This window comes from Alternaria viburni, assembly GCF_023758015.1.
Source record: "Alternaria viburni strain BMP 2772 chromosome Unknown scaffold_6, whole genome shotgun sequence".
NCBI classification, from domain to species: Eukaryota; Fungi; Ascomycota; class Dothideomycetes; order Pleosporales; family Pleosporaceae; genus Alternaria; species Alternaria viburni.
The window spans coordinates 475,738-496,464 of NW_026055775.1; the positions used below are offsets into that span (position 1 = coordinate 475,738).

General features: G+C 53.4%; 5 protein-coding genes across 5 annotated transcripts; 3 read left to right on the forward strand and 2 right to left on the reverse strand.

The window, feature by feature from the left end:
* Positions 1 to 353: 353 nt before the first annotated feature.
* Positions 354 to 1,372, forward strand: J4E79_003605 (uncharacterized protein; the record flags this gene model as incomplete). Its single annotated transcript, XM_049352498.1, has 3 exons — positions 354 to 420; positions 468 to 657; positions 715 to 1,372. 3 exons carry the CDS (start codon positions 354 to 356, stop codon positions 1,370 to 1,372), a joined length of 915 nt encoding a protein of 304 aa, XP_049212877.1.
* Positions 1,373 to 1,755: 383 nt separating this feature from the next.
* On the reverse strand, positions 1,756 to 4,314 carry J4E79_003606 (uncharacterized protein; the record flags this gene model as incomplete). Its single annotated transcript, XM_049352499.1, has 4 exons — positions 1,756 to 2,844; positions 2,898 to 3,225; positions 3,338 to 3,934; positions 4,100 to 4,314. 4 exons carry the CDS (start codon positions 4,312 to 4,314, stop codon positions 1,756 to 1,758), a joined length of 2,229 nt encoding a protein of 742 aa, XP_049212878.1.
* A 469-nt stretch (positions 4,315 to 4,783) lies between these two features.
* On the reverse strand, positions 4,784 to 5,744 carry J4E79_003607 (uncharacterized protein; the record flags this gene model as incomplete). Its single annotated transcript, XM_049352500.1, has 3 exons — positions 4,784 to 5,581; positions 5,639 to 5,653; positions 5,706 to 5,744. The coding sequence occupies 3 exons, from the start codon at positions 5,742 to 5,744 to the stop codon at positions 4,784 to 4,786; spliced, it is 852 nt and encodes a 283-aa protein (XP_049212879.1).
* Positions 5,745 to 7,809: 2,065 nt separating this feature from the next.
* On the forward strand, positions 7,810 to 10,236 carry J4E79_003608 (uncharacterized protein; the record flags this gene model as incomplete). Its single annotated transcript, XM_049352501.1, has 2 exons — positions 7,810 to 9,831; positions 9,892 to 10,236. 2 exons carry the CDS (start codon positions 7,810 to 7,812, stop codon positions 10,234 to 10,236), a joined length of 2,367 nt encoding a protein of 788 aa, XP_049212880.1.
* Positions 10,237 to 15,220: 4,984 nt separating this feature from the next.
* J4E79_003609 (uncharacterized protein) lies at positions 15,221 to 16,573 on the forward strand (the record flags this gene model as incomplete). Its single annotated transcript, XM_049352502.1, has 1 exon — positions 15,221 to 16,573. One exon carries the CDS (start codon positions 15,221 to 15,223, stop codon positions 16,571 to 16,573), a length of 1,353 nt encoding a protein of 450 aa, XP_049212881.1.
* Positions 16,574 to 20,727: the final 4,154 nt, after the last annotated feature.

The window sequence follows — 20,727 nt, forward strand, 5'->3', positions numbered from 1 at the left end:
CGTCATCGCAGATCCCACCACGCCTACGTTTGGCCTTTCCCCGCACCAAACGTGTCGAGGTCGAGACGCATCCCTTCCCCCCCAGCTACCAAGCTTGAGCGGCATTCCCCCACACACGCACGTCAGTCGAACCAAGCCAACGCTGCATTCCGCATTCTCCAAAGTTTGGAAACAACAATGCCTGCGGTTTCGAGCCACGGTTTTGTTCGCAGTCTGGAAGCGCGCGAATGGCGCGATACCGTTGGCCAGTCTGGGATGACGCCTACGGCGTTTAGTTTTTTGATTCCTGTGTTTGTTGTTGCTATTGTGGCGCCTTTGTAAGTTTTGTTCGGAATTCTACTTGGACTCTTGAAATGGATGGGGTCTATGAGACTAGGATGGCTGGTGAAACAATTGAGCTAATTGTTATTGATATAGTTTGTGTATATTCTGCATTCGGAGAAAACGACAAGCTGTCCCTGTTCCAGTGCGCCGCCCACTACCAAAGGCAAAGAAGCCTGCGCTTAGGCGTGCAGAAGCAAGGGAGAAGTTGAATGAAGTCACCGAGGTTGTCAGTCTTGCTGGATCCTCATCATCGCAACATCGTGATGGCGCGGACGACGACAATGAGGGAGCTCTCGGGGTAGTAGAGACACGTTCGGTGCTCGAACGAGAATGGTATGTTTGAAAGCACAAGAACACTCATTCCGCCTTTAATACTAACATCCCTTACAGCGCGATATGTCTCTCAACCCTCCATGCCCCCGCCCCTCCCGAGCCCGCCAAACTCTCCCCAGAAACACCCATAACCGACGCCGCGGCCCTACCCGCCTCGCTCCCCCAATCCACAGACCCCTCAACCTCACCCTCATCCTCCGATGCCGCCGACCAAACACCCACCACCACCCCCGACTCCGAGACCATCCTCAAGCTCCTCGTCTGCGGCCACGAATTCCACGCCGACTGCCTCGTCTCCTGGTTCGTCCTCCGCAAGACCAGCTGTCCGATCTGCCGCTCCATGTACATGAGCAAAGAAGCGCTCGATCAGCACGACGAGGAAGAGAGGATAGCGCTAGGCGGCGATGCGACGCCTGCGGCGTTGGAAGCGGGGACTGCGAATCAGACACCGGCACCGCTGCCTATGAGTAATTGGCAGTACTTCTTGCATGGGAGTGGGATCAGGAGACAGCAGGCTGTTGAGGCGAGGACGAATGCTCAGGCTCAAGCGCAGGCTCAACCTGCAGTGGAGTTGCAGGATCGTACGCCTCAGACGGGGGAGCAGAGTGAGGATGCGAATGATGCTGCGGCTGCGGCTGCGGGTCCGGCGGATACGGCCGTGCAGCAGTCAGATCAGCCGTCTAGGTCAAGGTGGCAGAGACTTTTGAGGCGGTAAGCAGTACGTTATACAAGATGGTTTGATTGGAGTGATTGTATTTTCTCTTGAAGTTTTGTTATAAAAGCTTCAAGAAATAGTACAATCACTTCAATCGAACCATCTTGTATGACGACTTCGGCATGTTGAGATGGTTTTACGGTCATGGGTATGCATAGTAGAGCCTGTTTTCCTTTTCGAGATACCCACTGGACGCATCATGGCGTTTCTTACACGATTGAATGAAGACAATTATCATTATGCTTTTACTCTTTGTATGAGCGTCGTTCCAGGCTGAACACCTGGGCAGGTCTAGAGCCTAAATCAACGCTAGGTCACATATCTTGTATTCTGCCATGTTGATGTAGGCTGTAGGCCTGTTCGGCTTTTTTCTTGTTGCCCGCTCAAGACCCAAACCAGAAGTCATTCTCGCTCTGCGTTACCGGATCGAAGGAGCCATTGCCGGCCGTCACAAGGCCCTCGAACTGTCCCCAGCTAGCGAAGTCGGACCAGTCGAGTAGATCGAACGAGAACGTAGGGTTAGTCGCGTTGTTATTAGTGTTGTTGAATACTGCTGCGCTATCGGAGATGTCGATGTTACTGTTGTTGCTGCTGTACATCAGGGGTGGCAGATTCGCCGCAGGCGCGACGGAATCGGGGTTTGGAGCCGACATTGGTAACGAGAGGAGCGATGTGTCCTGGAAGCTGGCATTGTCGGCTACTGGCGTCGATAATCTGCCTGACTGGCGTACTGCCTCAGTCCTAAGCTCTTCCAACACGACACAATAACGATGCGCAAGGCAGTCGGTATCACTAACTGTCTCCAGTTGCCTCTGACATTTGACACCAGCCTCGAAATATCCCTCGCATTCTACTTTGGTCTTCACACCCAAGCCCTGCTGAATGCGATGGATGTATAGCACTACCACCGCACAGAAGGCGTAGTACTGGGTGAACCAAAAAGAGCGGAAGAGGTTAGACGCCTTGAACACGTCATCTACCGAGCGTACAATAGACATGGCAGCTTCGAGGCAAGCGGTGATGTTTGCCGATGCGTCATACGTTGTGCTGAGTCCGGCGCTCCAGTTGGGATGGGTGCCCATATGGGTCAGACTCGCGAAGTCTCGCAGTAAGAAGGGTCGGTGGATGAGCAACAGCGCATGGTGGTACGCCAGATTGAGCACCGAACGCTGACGCTGGTAGACTGGTATGAGCAACTGGTTGTCGATACGGTCTATCGAGGTCGAACCGGAAAGAAATCCTGACAGGGAATTCTTCCACGCGTGCAGTTCTGATGTATATTTCGACGACAGCTCGATGCGCAAGGCCAGACTGGGCGGGCGAATTGAGTAAAGGTCTCGTAGCACGAGAGACACGATGCGTGTCAATTTAATGTGCTCAACAGGGGCTGTCATTAGGGAATAAGTAAGCCGCGAGGGTAGGTTGATGTAGTTCGGTTGGAGATCGTTGTCGTTGACGATGGTAGGCAGCTCCTGGACCCATTGTGTTAGTGATCCCCAACTTTGATGACGCCAGATACACTTACTTGATCGATATCCTCGTCCTTGAAAGTCCGTGGACGACCTAGAGCAGCGGCGAGGTACTTGTCTAGTGAGTATGCCACCCAAAATAGGCGTCTTCGGCTCTCGATCTCTACATAGTCCACCTTGGTCGAAGGATCGCATTTCCTTCCACGATTCAGGCCGATAGCGAAGGCGAGATGCGAGAGTTCGCCGAAGAGACTCCAGCAGTGGTTGATACGGGATTGTGTCAGGAGGTAGAAACATTGCAGCAGTCGTGCCTGAACGCTCGCTAGCCTTACGGCGCCGCGTTCTTGCAATAGTTGCGCTTCGGCTGCGCGGAAGTATCGAGCGCTATTCGACATTAGCAGAGCCTACAACAGCGGCAGCGTCGACAAACCTGCTAGTCTGCACCGTACTGCCGAGTGGCATATATGCTTGTGCTTGCGCAAAGACTACCATCAACAATGCAACTTTTGCTTTGCCATCTTCTTTACTTCTCATCTCGCCTTGGGTGTCATAGAACTCCTCGACAAGCTGTTCAATCGTTGGTCGATGAAGAAAGCGATGAGTCGGTGCTGCATAGTCGAAATATCGCTCCACAAGCCTCTGCGCATCAGGCTTTGGTGGTGGAACGAAGATGGAAAGATCAAACTCAGGGAGGGGAGCGTCGCCAAAGGTGAAGATGGTAGAGTCATGCGACAAGGAGGAATTCGTGTGCAGACGCTTCTGAATACGGATGAGAAACGATGCTGCGCTTGAAGAGCCAACATAGTGGCCTTCTTGATCTCGTTGGGCGCCCTGAGGTACCGGAGAATCTCGCGAGGAAGGGCGATTGATCTGGTCTGTAGCCATGCCTAGAGCGTTTGATTCGGAGTTTTCAGGATTCGAATAACTCTGCGGGTCGATAGGAGTCAGAGGACTAGGATAAATGCGTGGGAACTGTGTTGTCGATATCGCAGTCTCTTCTTTCGCAGACGTCCCAGAGGCTAAGCTCTCTTTCCGTCTTGAGGCTAGTGCATCTGAGGCTATCGCGGGATCGTCGACAATGACAGAAGGCAGTCTTCCTCGAGTATACGACGCAGTAAACTCGCACGGCAACCCAGATCGCAGACAGAGCGCACAAGGGCATCTTCCGGTACATCTAACCTTTTTCCTGCTCTGAGCGTTAGCGCATCCATAGAATCTATGCAGCACCGCATGTGCGCCCAAATTTCCACAAGCTCACTTCTTACATCGGTCGCAAGCTCTACTGACCCTACTCCTCTCACGCTCCTCTCTCCTTCTCTTTGCAGGTGGTGATCTCGGTTCATCCGAACTTGCGCTTGCCGGGGTCACAGTCGTGACTGCTTCGATGCCGTTGGCGGGTGTCCATCTAGCAGTCGATGCATGCTTCGGCTCCACGTCGGCAGAAGCCGTTCGAGGAGGATTGTTCTCGTTCATGGCTGAAGCTTCGCGGTTCGTCGTTCTTGGCTCCTTGCTCAGGTTCAGGAAGTGGAGTCAGAAGTTAAGAGCTCGGATAAGAACATGATGAAGAGCCGGAAAAGCCGCACGCTAAACCCAAAAAGAGGAATCGCGCACGAGGCCTCCCAATGCCCGCAGAAATGTGATGCAATGCGCAGAATAGAAATAGCGGATGCTGCTTGTCGTTTTTATTCCACTCGTTTTTGTGCTACCTTTCGTAGTTATCCCAGCCACACCCTCTCGTTGCATGAATTCTTCACACGCAATGCCTGAGTGGCATCGCACCAGTTTCACCACACTATGTATGCGCCATCCTCATTCCTACATCGATCGACATCGCGCTTTCCCATTCTATTCCCTTGCCAGATCCAACACCAGATTCGTACCTCTACATCTGTCTCATTTCCCAAGCCAACTTAAACACACCGTGGCTTCTCTTGCGCACTACTCACTCATAAGCCCTAGGCGCAAACTCGACATCCAACTCCCTAATCGTATCCCAACAGTGCCCCAGCACGACCTTCGCATGCGTCCTCTTCTGCAACCCCTTAATCATCTGATGACTCCTGACCCACGCATCGTGATCTCTCGCCAACCACCCCTGCGGCACGCCATCCGCATAATTCTCCTTGACATGATACTGATCACTCGTAAAGATCCACGTCCCACTCTCTTTCAAATTCACCTGCATGATGGTCAGTCCGGGGGTGTGTCCAGGTGCATGATGTAGATTGATTCCAGGGGCGATCTCGTAGTACGACCCGTGGAAGGGGACCCAGTTTATGTCGAAGGTGAGGTAGTGGGGAAGGTAGACCCCTAGATCTGTCTTGGTGGCGACGCTGTAAAAGGCGTGTTTGATTTCGAGTTCGTGGACGTAGACGGGTACGTCTCTTCCTTGGAAATGTTCTAAGCCACCAGAGTGATCGAGATGAAGGTGGCCTATTATAACCATCTTCACATCATTGATGCTGTGGCCGGTCAAGGCAATTTGCGCGTCTAGATTCTTAGACGCGTCGTGATCGATTCGGGTGAAGATGTCTTGGATTGGTGGACCGACGTCTTCGGGGTAGTTTTCCCCCGCGCCGGTCTCGTAGAGGATGAGGCCCTCGGTTGGGTGCTGGATAAGGATGCCAAGCATGACCAGTTTACGGCGTTTGTTGGTCGGGTTTGGGTTTGACGATGAGGACGCGTTTGCTGCTCGGATAAACCACCCGTCGTCACATTCTAATGTGCCCAGGTTCAAGACCTGATGTGTGTAATGTTAGGATGGCGTAGTTGGAATGGGGCCTGTGGAGTGATGTACCCATAGCTTGGTTCCCTGGTTTTGACTGTCAGTCGCATGTTATTCTCAGTTATTCGTGATTACATACACTGGGAGCTTGGTTGATCAGATCCAGAGAAGATGCCATGACGGATGACCTACCTAGACACGTCTGACGGGAAAATTCGTCTTTATGAACCCTTAAGCCAGCACTCTCTGTATAGGTACATATTCTGTGCCAATTGCGTACTGGTTTTTGCAGGTTCCCCACAGGTCAACATAGAATCACCATGACTGATTCGTGACGGGTATGAAAGCGATGAGGGGTAGCTAGATGTATGCCCCGCGGTTCATAGGTAAAGTGGGGCTTCTTTACACAGCCGGTTGGTCGTTTAGCATATCTGGGCAAATTAACGGAGTTGGTTGGTTGGGGTTGAGCAAGGTGTGCTCGCACTGAGACCCCGTTGCTGCGGCAGACGCAGATCCGTCTATGAGGATTGCGATTACCCGGGATCACGTATTGTTTACATCATGAGAACGCAATGTCTTGTGTTTGAGTCAGCCTTCAATCCCGCGGGACGTACGCGCGACTACGCAGAGGCCGTCAGTGGTCCGACTGAGGGCATACAGACTGACCATGGCCCATTAAACCATGAAGTCAAGCTCGCAGCCACGAATGTATGCTGGACAGTGGCGAGTGAAATAAGAAGATAGGAGGGATCAAGGGAATTTTGTACGGGAGTCGAAAGAACGAGTTATTGTGTCTACGATTGTTGACGCGGATGGAGGGTGTGAAAAGTAATGATCCTGGGGAAGACACGCATAGTTTGACGAGATGCCAATATAAGCTGAACATGTAACAAAGATTGGACGCACCCTGCGGACATCTCATCTGGTTCAAGAGGTAAGTGTTATATCTTACCGTCGGGCATGGTTTGGGATTGATCTTCTCGCCGAGTCCTCATCGAATCGTATGACGTCCCGAGAGTACACATGAAAAGCAGTTTGAGAGTTGTGACACTAGACCGCCGGGTAATACGAGAGATATTCGGAGGCTGACAAGTGCATGCGCAGGAACCTTCATTCACACCCCACGGCCACGACGCTCCCTCGGTCTCGTCAAGCGACTCTACTCCGTCCTCACGACGCAAACTGATGGTTCAGCTGGAGGTCGCGCTGGCGTAGCAACACGAATTTCCGTGTAGTGCCGTGAGTACGTCTCTCGGGGCCCAAGCTGAAGTACAAATACGCGCGATATGCCGTGAGACTTGTACGTTGACTGAGCCTGTGGTGGTTCGGACTGTAGTATAGAAGATATCAAATCTCAAAGCCACCTTCCTGTTGAAGCCACTGCGGTGAGACGACCCTTGGCGTGTCGGACGAGATTACACGTTGCGCGTTCGTCGGCGTGGTAAGCACGAGAATGGCGTAATTGCCTGTGCAACTCGGGGAAGGAGCGTGCTCTCCTGCCAGCTCTTTCTGTATCGATGAGGCTCTTGCCCGAGTTGAACTTCAGTCGTACGACAACTGAGACGATGTCAGTCCAGCTGGAGAATGACGTTGGGTTGGTCAGTCGCAATCCACTTGGGAACCATGACCGGAAGGTTTATTGACGCGTGGAACAGCGATCGTCGCCGGGTTTTGGATTTTGTGGGGTTTTCAGACGGTTCCATGATTCAGCGCGGGGCATCTTGCGCTGAAACGGGACCAAAGGGTTATCTACGCGTCAAGCGTCTACAGGAGCGACGAGGAGAGCAGTCCAATACGCTGGCGCGATGCGGTGAGTGGAACAAAGAAACATAGAGTGTGGTGGTTGAGGCAGCTGCGGGCCGGCCAGGTGAGCAGGCGTCACCCTCCCACCGGGCGCGCTGGGCAATCTCCGGTCGGCAAGAGGTCTGGAGAAGGCATGCGACCCACGACCAGTCGATAGCGACGCCCCTTTTCCCCAGAAAAGTCGAGCCATGCCAGGGTCCTTTTTTGATCTCAGTGTCGTCGCATACGTCTTTGCTTTTCAATTGCACCATCTGCCATAGCATTGACGCTGTTACGTTGCTCAAACATAGCCCGGGAATACCTTCGTCGCTGCACTCTGGACCGCAGTCGCAAGGTGCTGTCTCGCCCCAGCCCTTTCATTTCCCCTTCATTTCGCTTTGCAAGCCGCTATTCTCCCCGGGGACCAACTCTATGACCAGGACCAGCCTGCGCCTCACATGATGAGTGATGAGGCTGTGAATCCCGCTGGCCACGCCGCGGTGGAGACGTCCGAGGCCTCGAATCCGCTGTCGCTGGTGCCGTCCAATGTGCACAGCATCACGTCGACCAAGGGCCCCGCGTCTCGATCATGGCTCAGTGGTGTTCGCCGGCCACGCACTTCGCCAGGCCCTCGCGCGTTCTCCCTGAAGCGCACGCTACTGAGTGTAGACGACGACCGCAGAGACTCGGCCCTAGCACCGCCAAACGGCACTACTTGCAACGAGCCACCTTCACCGAGTAGCCTGCGCAAGACCCCCAGTCTGCCTGCTATTGTTGTGCAGGATGAACGCGCCTCAGGCACCAAGAGCCAGGCGTCACAGCGCCAGTCACTCGACGCCGGCGCAACGGGCGAAGACGACGCCAACTTCTCGGGTATTGACACGTACATCCCGACTGGCAGCTTCGACGACCTCTCCTCGGACGCGCAGATATCCTTTTCGAAGCGGGGCAGCATGATGTTGGGCGGCAAAAAGGCAAACAGGCGGAGTAAACAGATGGACCTCCTTGTGGAAGGCGCGCCTGCACCGAGCACACCACCGCGACAAAAGGAGCAGGCGCAACCCGACGAGTCACCCAAACCAGACCCCTCACCACCCGCTCCCGCTGCGACACACCTCTCACCGCGATCCACCTCACGCTACTCGACGCGAACTCGATCCGCCAGCCATCGGGTACTGTCGACCGACGAGATGACAATGTCGCGCAAGGTCCGCTGCATGTACATGCATGGCAATGAGAGTGCTGCCAATTGGGATACACCTGAAGCAGAGACGAGCAGTGTGCAGAACAGCTACTTGGGCAACAGCGGCGTTACCAACACTCCGGCTAACGGCTCGTCGGTGCTTGGAGAGGGCAACGAGGACACAAGCTCGCTGATCAGCTCACGGCACGGAAGCGTCATTGTCAAAGAGCCTACGGAGGCAGCCGGTGGACTCGAGGACTGGGCGGATCTTGAGGGCGGAGAAGTCGATCGCTATGGCTTCATCATACCCAAAAAGACCAAATCGAAAACCAACGGCGATGGCCCCGACGGCCCCGACGAACCCCGCATGCACAGAGTCACAACAACACTACAACTGCTATCCGAGGAGCCCAGGCGGCGGCGCCTAGGTCGGAGCGCATCAAGAGCACGCTCTGTAGACCCGCGTACAGGCTCACCCAAGCGGCGACTTTCGGGCAAGTCTTCTAGACCCGCCAGATCAATCTTCTCGGGTCGGACGTCAGACACGCACAGCAACCACAAACCCCTGCGACATGCGACGAACAGGCTACCTCACAATCGCGACCGCAGACTAAGAGACGAGGCGAGCGATATGCTCAAGCTGCCTCCGGGTTTGGCTGAGGTTGCGGAACAGGAAGAAGGAGGAAGAGCTGCCCAGGCAATGAAAGCGAAGGAAATCGAGCGTAACGAGAAATGGCGTAGGATGGCCAAGGTTGTCAAAGCGGGGGCAGATAAAGGGGGAATGCTATTCGAGTTCGATACCAAAGACCCCAAAGTTATATCTCGCACCTGGAAGGGCATCCCGGACCGCTGGAGGGCGACTGCATGGTATTCGTTTCTCGCTGCCAGCGCCAAAGCCGACGCGAACAGTCCGACGGAGGAAGAGCTGATCGAAAGTTTCTATGAGCTGCAACTGGAAAGTTCTGCAGAGGATGTGCAGATCGATGTAGACGTGCCGCGCACAATCAACAGACATATCATGTTCAGGCGGCGATACCGTGGAGGACAGAGACTACTGTTCCGCGTGCTCCACGCAATGTCACTTTACCTCCCCGAGACGGGCTACGTCCAAGGCATGGCGGCACTTACCGCAACGCTTCTTTGCTATTACGAGGAGGATAGAGCCTTCGTCATGCTAGTGCGGCTGTGGCAGCTCCGAGGCATGGAGAGGCTTTATGAAGCCGGTTTTGAGGGGCTCATGGACGCTCTAGATGACTTCGAGCAGAACTGGCTGCAGGGCGACGATGTCGCGAAGAAGCTAGTAAGTTACTACTGAAGAGGCTGACGTCCTGGCATACATGCTAACCAAACTGTTCAATAGATTGACCTTGGCATTACCTCCACCGCGTACGGTACCCGCTGGTATCTGACCCTGTTCAACTATTCGTTACCTTTCCCAGCTCAGCTACGCGTCTGGGACGTGTTTATGCTACTGGGCGACAAGTCTCATTCCAACTCGCCCAACTCCAAGTTTAGTGGAGACATGGATGTGCTACACGCGACCTCGGCTGCGCTCATTGATGCGACAAGAGAGATATTGCTCGACTCTGACTTTGAGAATGCGATGAAGGTGTTGACATCGTGGATTCCCATCAAAGACGAAGAGCTGTTGATGCGCGTAGCGAAGGCTGAATACAAGATGCGCAAGAAGCGAGCCAATGCCTAAGCGGTAGGCCGGCGCTTCGGATTCCTGGAACTTGACACCGACCCGATGGAAACGCGCGTGCCCTCGCAAGCGGCTGCATTGCAAGTTGGAGCGCGGACACTACCAAACACGGAACCACATCCACACGAATACTTTTCCTTCCACACCATTTCTAGAAGCCGGCAGTCGATCTTGCAAAGTGGTGGCTTGCGATGATTTTCCACCGGACACATGGCTACAACGTGGCTGGCACGTTTTCCAAGATTTGCGACATCATTGATGTTTGTTTTTTTCCGGCTATTCCAACTACACGTCCATGTTTTTACCCGCGACATATCACTTCCCCATTACCACTTGGGCGCCCATTAGCGGTGCAACGTGGACGACACCGCCATCAACGTGGTATGAGGAATGCTTGACTCGCTCACGTCTGAGCCACCTTTCTCCGAGGATGTTTCGGGACAGCGTCCCTTCGCCCGATGGTTGGGTCCTGTGTCGCGATGACTTCTTTTCTTTTGTTCATCTGAGGACAACCTCAGACGGCGGCGCATGCATGGAATGACCCTTTATCAAGATACCTCTTGCTTTTCTTTTCTGTCTGCATTTTCACCGGTCAAGACATAGGGAGCATTACGGTTACATATATTCAGCACAATTGAGACCAGATGTAGTAATATAATAGTTAATCGCCTACCAACATGGATGTGTTACCGTTAAGGATCAGTCCATACATAGAACATGTTCTCGAATATTGAAAGCTTCTAGAAGGGCAAAAGATTTGCACATAATAGATACGCGTTGGTGCAAGATCGCCGTCTAAAGATAAATCCAAGACCAAATGGAAGTGATCATCGCTTCGTTGGCGGTTGACTGACAGCCCGGCGGACGGACTGCGGCGGCGGGTAACAGGGAGTGCTGCTGGGTTGATCGGGTTGTGGCTCCACGCACGGGAGGGTAGAGAGATCGGGAAGGTTGACGGCCGATCTTCCAAAGTTGCGGTAACTCCTACGCCGAGTACAACATCTGCTCAGGCAAGGTATCCAAAACTCGCAGGTGTAGCGGCGCACGTGATCTTAGATCTAGAAGGAACGCTGATTAAACCTAGCCTCCATGCCTCTTACCAGGCCGGTTATGAAAAGCGGGAGCCAGAGGAGTGTCGAAGACGTACAAGCACAAGAGTGAGGCACAGGTGCTGCATTCGGGCAGATACTTCAGCCGACGTACAGCCTAATGGTGGAAGAATACACGATCAACACTCGTGCTGGGCGAGCAAGTATTGCCCGAGTGCAGTACTCGTCCGGTGTACAGTTGTGTATGTTGTGTCGGTAAAAATAACCAAGTGGCCCGGGTAGAGTTGCGTTGGTGCCCGATGGGGCAGTCGTAGATGCCGATTCGGGTGGCAAACTGCCGCGACTTCCTGCCCCGACTAAGATATTTGCCTCCCACTACGCGTACAAGTTTGCCCCCCTCAACTACCGCGTCCTCGTAAGTGGGCGACTGCTTCGACTATCTTCTTCCGTCTCAAGTCGCAGTCGGCTACCCCGAACGTGAGGACAGCATGTCGTCTTCCGTGTACGGGTGCCAGACCCGGTTTGATCAACAAGACCAGAGCAACTCGACGCTGATCTATGGTCTGATTTTCTCAATGTGAAGCGACGATCAGCAAAACTATCCCTCGATCGGGACATCAACCATGTGCAGGTTGCAACAACCTTCCCGCGACTACGCCACTTGCTACAAATAACTGAGGAAAGGCAACCGATGGCGAGATGCAAGTTTTGTCGGAGGTTTACACCCTGGAGGACTAGCCGGTGAATAGTCATTCACATCTCGGTACGCTAATCGGCTGACTAGCCACGGTTCCAATAGCCTACACAATGGAGACGACAGATCGACCCCAATGTTGCAGCTTACGTGCGTCCAATGCAGCTGTCAGCGACTACCCGCCTGGCATTGTCGCGTCTGTCGCAAGGCATCGCGATCAGAGAGAGTACGCCGGCTCCTCTTGTCCACTGACTACTGCTGCAGGAGTGCATTAGCAGCTGCTTCGCGGTTAGCTATTTGTCTTCGAAACTCCGATCATGACATGAGGCCATCATCCAACAGAGCTAAGGCACAAGCTTGAGTTGAATTAGAGGCTCTACTTCTGTTTTTATTCATCCCTACTGCAAGCCTCATCATTTCCACAATTGAAGATGCTTGGCTCTTCTCGCACGGCAGGAACGATATGCTTTGACGGTGCGTTTTTGGAGTATGCCGCCATGAACAGACAGAACGCTTGTCCCCTGCTGAGATGTAAACGCTGTTGGCGACGGTGAACACAACCCCTCTAGCATCGAGAATCCACTGCTGTGGTTCTGGGTGCAAGCCTGGCCATTGCAGAGGAAGCTACACAGATTGGCTGTCAAAAGCCTGCCGCATTTTGTCCGTGTCTTGCTTAAGACACTCATTCTCGTTGGTCTTGCACACCCGTCTCGACGACGTGCCGTCCAGAAGAAGCAAAATCCTCAATAAGACGATTACTAAACCCACCTCGACTCCTACGTAACCAATCCGGCGGTTTCAGGTCAAGGGATTGTCGAATCTGTGAGAAAAGCAGAGCCTTCGCCGCACAATCGCCCCAGAACGATGTTGTCTTGTCAACAGCAATTTCGCCATGGTGTCCCCATTTCGACTGCTGTTATGATGCTAAGCAGCGCTGGGGCGCTTTGATTGGTTCCAGGACTAGTCAGCCGGGGCCGGAAATCATACTCAAAGATCCTTCGTACAGATCCGGTGCGCCGCGAGTTTCACGTAGATCCGCTGCATGAACAAGATAGGTATAGCTTAAGCGCCGACGCGGAAATTTACGTTTCTAGTCGATCGTTCGAGCCAGCACCAGGCGCTCGGGGATTGCGCAACGCCGCGTCTGTTAACCCTTCCCTTCCCAAGGATGGCTTGCGAGCTGTCATCTGCGTGTACATTACGGGCTGTGGTGGGAACGCACAGTCAGTGCTGGCGTGTCGCTAATTACACAGAGCTACTGACGGAGAGCAGCGCGCACGCGAGGATCAGCAGATTGGTTGCCTCATCGCGCACCTCCAGCACCTCCAACTACTCCAAGTGACACTCTTTCGGGTCTTGCGTCGGCTCGATGATCGGTCATCTTATCGATTGAGCATGCCGTCTGTCACGCTATGTAGATCCGGAGGGGTCCCTCAAGGCTGACAGGTTGAAGTCGGTCCCTTGCTCCGTGCCACCACTGTGCTTTTCATCCAGGCACCCTCAGCCGTTGACGCTATGACGGCATGTGTATACTTGTTCGGGCATCACACTAAACTGGGAACAGGTTCTGCAACAGGGCCACAGGATACATTTCCACCAATTCCAAGGTTTCGCGTTGAAGCACGGCGGCTCTTAGAACACGAAAACCTCATTTCACGCTTCCTCTTCGGGACATTACATGGCTGAGGTCTGACGATGGTGACGACCCTTCATTTCCTATCATGCAAGCTGGTCAAGCTAGGTTGAGCCAGTTCACAATCCGGGCAGCGGTAATCTTGCGCTCGCTTCCTCCCGGACGTTTGACCCTGCTGGCTGGTGTTAGCGCACGGCTCAGATTTCCCAGGCCACGCCATCCAGTCCACATGCCTTGAGCCTCGCTCTCAGCCACAGGCACAGATGCCACGAACCTGGCAGCGATGGTGGTCCAGAGCAGAGCTACACGACAAATTACCGAATGCGTGCTGGATGCTATTCCGCCCAGTGGAGGCATTGTGATCCAATTTGCGGTCATCCGCTGCGGCCTCACGATTGCGACAGCTGAGCGGTTCAGTACGACCAGAATGGTGCCGAAGTATTCGAGCTCGTTTGTCATCCTGTGCAGCAGAACAAAGTGGTCGCACTTGGAGTATATGAACATCAATCTGTTCACTTCCAAGCATACAGGCGTCATGGGATGCTAGAGGCCAGTGTGGCAGTATCCGCGACGCCAACTCTAAACGTCTAGCCTCAGGCCAATGTATCATCAAACTACCGTCGCTGAGTTCGAGCTGAACTTGCTTGGCTCGCGAACGGGACGTAAGTAGTTTTGCGGCATATACCAGCGCCACAAGTGGGAACCGCTACCAGATTTTGCATGAGCCGGAGGCCTTCTCCAGGCGCGTCACATGGTGGGACTACAAGAACGCGCACTACCACTTCCAACAACATTGCACTTGCTGACAACCATCCCGTTTCATGCATATCCCTGCAAAGGTCCCCTCCCACCTTCGCGTACTCAACGCCACATATCGCCCGTCCTTGACGTACGGCCTGCCGTTTGCTCGTGCTACTCTCAAGCCATTGCGGCCGTCATCCCCGTCGGTTGGTCCAATTCCAGTCGGCCCTCTTCCCTTCTTGTGCACTATTCCCCACCGTTGCCCATTTTCACTTGCCTCTCTCTAATCTGGACTTGATCGACCACGCCGGCCCACGCGAGCTTTTACGGGGCTTGATCTTCGTTGCATGCAGCGTCGCCTGTTACTCTTCCATTTGGTCTTTGTCGCCCTGCTTTAACGGCGAATCACATCGGGGCTACTGTGCCAGGGACATATTAAGCCTAGACCCTAGGGCAACGGCTACGATCCTATCTCGGGCCATTTGTGGATGGTGGTCCCGGTAAACGTAGTCTGGTGAATAAGTATGTACACTGTTCCTTCTCCTTCCGGACCTACGAATTTTGGCGCCACCCACCGACTCATTTCAATGTTGAATTGCTCCCACGACATCTACCATATCGGCTCCACCTACCTCCATGTTGCTCACACTCTCTAACCCGGTCAAGTCCGATTTCGAATACAAACCTCATGCCTACTCTCCAGCCTTCTCATCCTCTTCGGCTTCTCGTTACTCAAACAGGCACCACCGTGGGCTATCTCCACCTCCAGAGACAGTCAACTCCTCCCACACCATGGGCACACCTCATCGAGGACTCCCTCCTCCCTCGGCGATGACGCTGCCAGATCCCGCACGAGGACCTCCACCAATGTCATCGTCATTGGGCCAGTTACCCCCAGCGCCTTCGCAATGGCAAGGTGCAGAAGATGGGATGAAGAACTGGTTGGCGGCCAAAGCTGAAGAAGAAAGACGTAAGCAAGAGGAGGAAAAGACGAGACAAGAAACTTTACGACTTGAGCAACGCAAGGTCGAGCAGTCCATGCTCCGAGAGTCTATGCAGGGAGGAGTACCACCTCACCTCGTACCTATCATTTTCGCTGGCATCGGCGGAGGGAACCTCGCAAACATCAGTGCCGAATGGATACAGCAGTATACAACTCAGGTTCAAGCTGCCCATCAACAAGCGCAAGTTCAGGCACAGGCACAGGCGCAGGCACAACTTTCCCCGGATCTTCGAAGAGACCCGAGATTGATCGGACAGCAGCAACCAGCAGTGTACCCTGGCCAGCAGCAAGCCACCCAACCCATACTACCTTCGACGTCAGTCCTACCCGGGCAACCATTGCCGCAGCAAATTCAACCTCCTCCGCTTTCCGCAAGTGCGTACAGTGGTGGACAAACATCACCGCACTCACGAGCTGCACAAGCTGGTCTTGGTGGCCCTTCTGCAGCAGCTCCACGCTCATTACCTCAGTCACAGCTTCCCCGATTGACTACGAACGAGATGACGGTACAACAGCCCCCTGCCGCCCCTGCAGGCGTGCAGCAATTACAGCAGACGCAGACACAACAACAAGAGCAATCCTCCCCCTCGATATACTTTCATCACTGGGTACCTCCGTCCTCAGCTTCACAAGAAAAGAGTGCTAGTGGGAACCCGCCAGCTACGCCATCAGGTAAATATAAAACTTCGCCTGTTCACCAGTCACGGCAACGTGCTGCGTCGCATGCGTCTGACCTAGAATACACCAGCTCCCCCAAAAAGCGCAAGGCTCAAGGCCCTCACCCCCCTCCACCGCCGCCTACATCGGCGCCAGGATCATACACATCACCATCCTTCTCGCACATATCGTCGTCATCGACATCGACACCTGGAAGAAGGGGACACGCTCGAAACCGATCAGATGCATCCACGAGAGCGGCGGAAGGCTCCAGTGGCTCCTTGAGCCGACGAGGCACCATCTCGGGGCTTGCGCACGAGACAATTGTGCGGCAAGGCGACATAGCAGAAGAAGCAAGGGACGCAGACGACAAGGTACAGTCCAAATCGGACCATGCATATGCAACACCGCCTCAGCGGAATGAAGCTCGCGGTCAGAGCCAGCAGAACTACGCGCCGGCCTCAACATCTGCTCAACCTGAAACGCCAAATCACGCGACAAGTCAGCAATGGAATCGAGGTTATACGTCATCACCCAAGAGAGAAGCGGGTGACCATTAGATTGGGACGCGATTGCAGCATCGTAATGCACGAATCCGGATTGGCGGCTATTGCGATCGCTATCGGTCCTTCGATAAGCTCACATCTTCTGCAATTCACCCGAGCGAACGCGAAAGCGAGTATGAAGAAGTCGGCACGGCAATCGGGCATCAAGCAAGAAATCTCGCCGCTTGCTGACGAAGGCAAGAGAAGGTGCGATTGCGATTATCTGCAGCAGTTGCAAGCGAAATGAGACACAGAACATCAAGACATCCAGACCTCACATTCCGGCCTTTCCACTTCATCTCAAAATCTTAGTGCACGGCCCCGCAACCCCACCTAAGGAACCCTCTTCCCTCATCTCTTGAAATTGCATCGCAATGTCGTTCGCGGGCTGCATACACACGTCACGCATTCGACCCAGTCTTTTTCCTTTGCTCGCACAGGACGCAGGCCTCGCCCGAGATGACAGCAGAACATGTTGTTGCAATCGCGAAGAACGGACGTTATTTCCGGATCCTGCCGTTGACCCCCTTCGAGGAAGGCTCCGATCTACTGTACAGGCTGCATATCTAGGCCTTTTCCTTTTTTGCAATCGAAGACATGCTGGTTATATCTGGCGTTTTATCGCGGCGCATCGGCACCCAGTCGAGTCTTAGCATGACTTCAACATTTTCCTTTCGTTGGCATGGCCGAAGAGGATACTGCAGCTAGGGTTGCTGCTATCAGACGGCGGCCTGTTCTGCACACGCCGCTTCCCCGCCTCCCGGCTGCATCGTCTATCTTGATCTTGGTGCCTCTGGTCAGCAGCAGCCGCCGCCGCCACCACCGCGTCTTGGTTACTCAGTATGCGCTTGCGAACCCCGCACGTTGCGAAACATGCGACGTTTGGTACTCTGGATGCATCTCGTAACGGCTGCAGTACGGGCATTATTTCCATTCTCGCTGGTCGGTCACTGTCCTGCGCGGCTTACCTTTGCAAGCTTGATTTGGATTGCTATACTTGGTTCGCATCGAGTTCTTTTCTTGGCCACGGCTCTTAACACGCATCGTTAAGCGCCGACTCCACGCCTATTCTTGCCACAGCGGATTGCATAACTTCATACGAACGGCTTGGTCCGAATATTGTATCGCACTCTCGCGTATTATACCCGGTGTTCTCTTCAATATTCGCTTCGGAGTAAGCTTCCTGTTGCAATCCTCTTTAGACTTGTTCTCTTCCCAGTTGGGCACTGGGGGCTCGTGTTAGAATTGACCGGCATTTTGGTCGGGTCTCTCTTGGCAGGTACACTATCGAGTTGGGACCGTTTATGGTATCAGGCATACCACCGGGTATCTTTCGATATTGCGTCAACAACCAGATCGCAGGATTGCGATACGCTACAAACACGCCGTATACGGTGGCCTATCTGTTCGCAGACTACATCACACTTTTTTTTTCCTTTGTCCAGTACCATCATCACGAAATGTTACCTTTGGGTTTCTCTGTTGGCTATCAGAATGTTCACGTATACCCCTGTTTACCCATTTTTAGATGGGCCATTCCTTTCGGCATCTTACTCGGCTTTACATTCGGCATCGCTTGTTAGTTGGCTCCATCGGCAAACTATCGTTCTTTCTATTCTCAGACCTGTACATACTTTTTAGGAGACGGCGATTTTGCATTATGGAGTATCTTCGGTGGCGGAGGAGGGGAACGGGGGAAGCTAGACGGCATGGGTTAGATGGCAAGCGAGCAGGTAGCCTTGCGCTTGCGGCAAGGCCGTTGCATCGGCGTGTTGTTTGTATACAAAAGATCGCCCGTTAGACATGGTGTCGGATGTCCACTGCCCCGTGTTTAGTGCACTTGGCGGGTGATCGCCTACGTCTTTCCCTATCCAGTAGCGAGGCCTACTCCGACCAATATCACCCTGTTTGCATGCACACTATACATCACTCTTGCACCTTGTTCTTTTCTTTTCTCATTATTAGACGCGACTATGTATGCAGGAGTACAAGGGCGGTGAGAGGCGGGCCTTGCAGCGCAGGGTGTTTCACCTTTGGCCTTGCAGTAGTGGCCTGATTGGGATATTTCGAATGTGTTGGTCTTTGCGATGATCGGTCGGAATGTGGAGGCACTCTGGCCACATAAGGTTATGCATACGCGGATGTGCCGATGAAGTTGTGTAACTGTCTGTTTCCTTCTGCTCGCACAGGGCGAGTGGATGTGTTTGCGGAAAGAGAAGCGTCCTTTGCAAACTTTGTTGGCGAATTGGGATATCGGCAGTGGCGGTGTGAGGACTGAGGTTCTGCTGCCAATCGGGTGCCTTTGGTTGAATGTGTAAGTATTGAACATAAGATGCTTTTTTATCATTGACCGGCACTTCAACGCAAGAATTGAGGCCCTACTATAGCTTTGCCGAGACACTCAACTGCTCCATGCTTCAATCATGGTATGCTCTTTACTTAGCAACCTCAATACCTTAGTAAAAGAAAATTGCGCCTTCAACTCATCGTACCTAGGTACGACGTACTACACCATTGCATAAGTTGATCAAACTGTAGTTGAGTGTATGTGAGAGACACAACATCTCTTATGTAATTCGACAGAGAGTCGGATGCGTTATCGTAGTACTGCGGTTGTTGGTGGAGCTGAGCCAACCGATTTCAACTAGGAGATGATTGCTCGCAGTGAGACGGATAGCTCTGATCTGCCAACGACGAAAGACTCGAGATATCACCTTTCCAAGCGATATATTCGTGGAGTAAAGGTGCCGTTTTGCAGCCACGAGAAGGAAATGCTTCTGCGACGGGTTAGCACAAATCAGCCACAGCCTCTGCCCCGCCTCGTGGCGCATGCGAGGACCCCACCTTGATGGTCCGTGGTTCGCCGTCACTGCAGCCTGACGGTTCCGCCCAAGCAAACTCACAACCACTTTGCTGCCTATAACTCTTTGCGCCGTCGCGTCCTCCCACCTACACCTACATCCACATACTAAGCTCACGAGCTCTTCTCCACGCTCTCCATACCGCCGACGCAGCTCCACGAAGCTTGCCACAGCTACACCGAGACAGCCACTGAAGCGCGAATAAGAGGAGAATAGACAAGATGCAGATCAAGTACGTCATGTCAAGTCTGAAATATGGCTAGAAGAAGCAGTAGGATGGCAGATTGCTAACACTGGGACAGAGTACGAACCCTCACTGGCAAGGAGATCGAGCTCGATATCGAGGCAGACTACAAGGTACGCCTATCCGAATGCATCGCCGCATACCTAAACTAGATTGGCTCTAAATGGCCTCAAACATCAAGAGCGATGTCTAGCGAGTATACAGGGCGAGAAGCTGACGGCACACAGGTCTCAAGGATAAAGGAGCGCGTCGAGGAGAAGGAGGGCATCCCGCCAGCGCAACAACGTCTTATCTACGGAGGAAAGCAGATGTATGTCTTTTTTCTCCCTCACACACTTACTACCATATCCACATATTCCCCAGGTTCTTGTTCGCGTACATGACGCACCTTATATCAAGCTAACATGAACCTTTCCAGGAACGACGAAAAGACCGCACAGGACTACCAACTCGAGGGCGGTGCCACACTGCATCTGGTACTTGCTCTTCGTGGTGGATGCTAGCTTCCTCCTTTCCCGAACCCACCCTACCTTCGCTCGCACCTACCGACCCGTACCCTATGACATACCCTGGGGCAGGCGTGCGCTAACTTTCCTGTCGCACGTTTTCGACCATCAGCTCACGGAAGCGCGCGTAGCACCATGCGGGTATCTGGATATCAGAGGGATGACTGAGGAGAACGGATACTTGGTGCCTAGGTGCTGGACTTTGTAGGGAGGTTGCTCGACACGCAGCGATGACACTGGGCATGTGACTTGGGCTAGGATAGCGGAAGACTTGCGTTTGGTAGCAATGCGGAACCCTTTTCTTGCATCATTACGCGTTACATCATGCTTCTTCGAGCATATGTTGTCTCTTCAGCAGGATCGCAGATTGCGCACGCATCTCGGCTAGTCCACTATTATGCCTTGCGCCCGGGATTGTACATGAAGGATTGATACCATGCTTTCGACAGAGAAACCCTTAATGTTCTGATGCTGCTCCAGAACAGTTCTGCTATCTACCCAAAATTACACGACACTTACCCTTACACAGCGTCAATGCAAGGGCCGATTTCACAGACT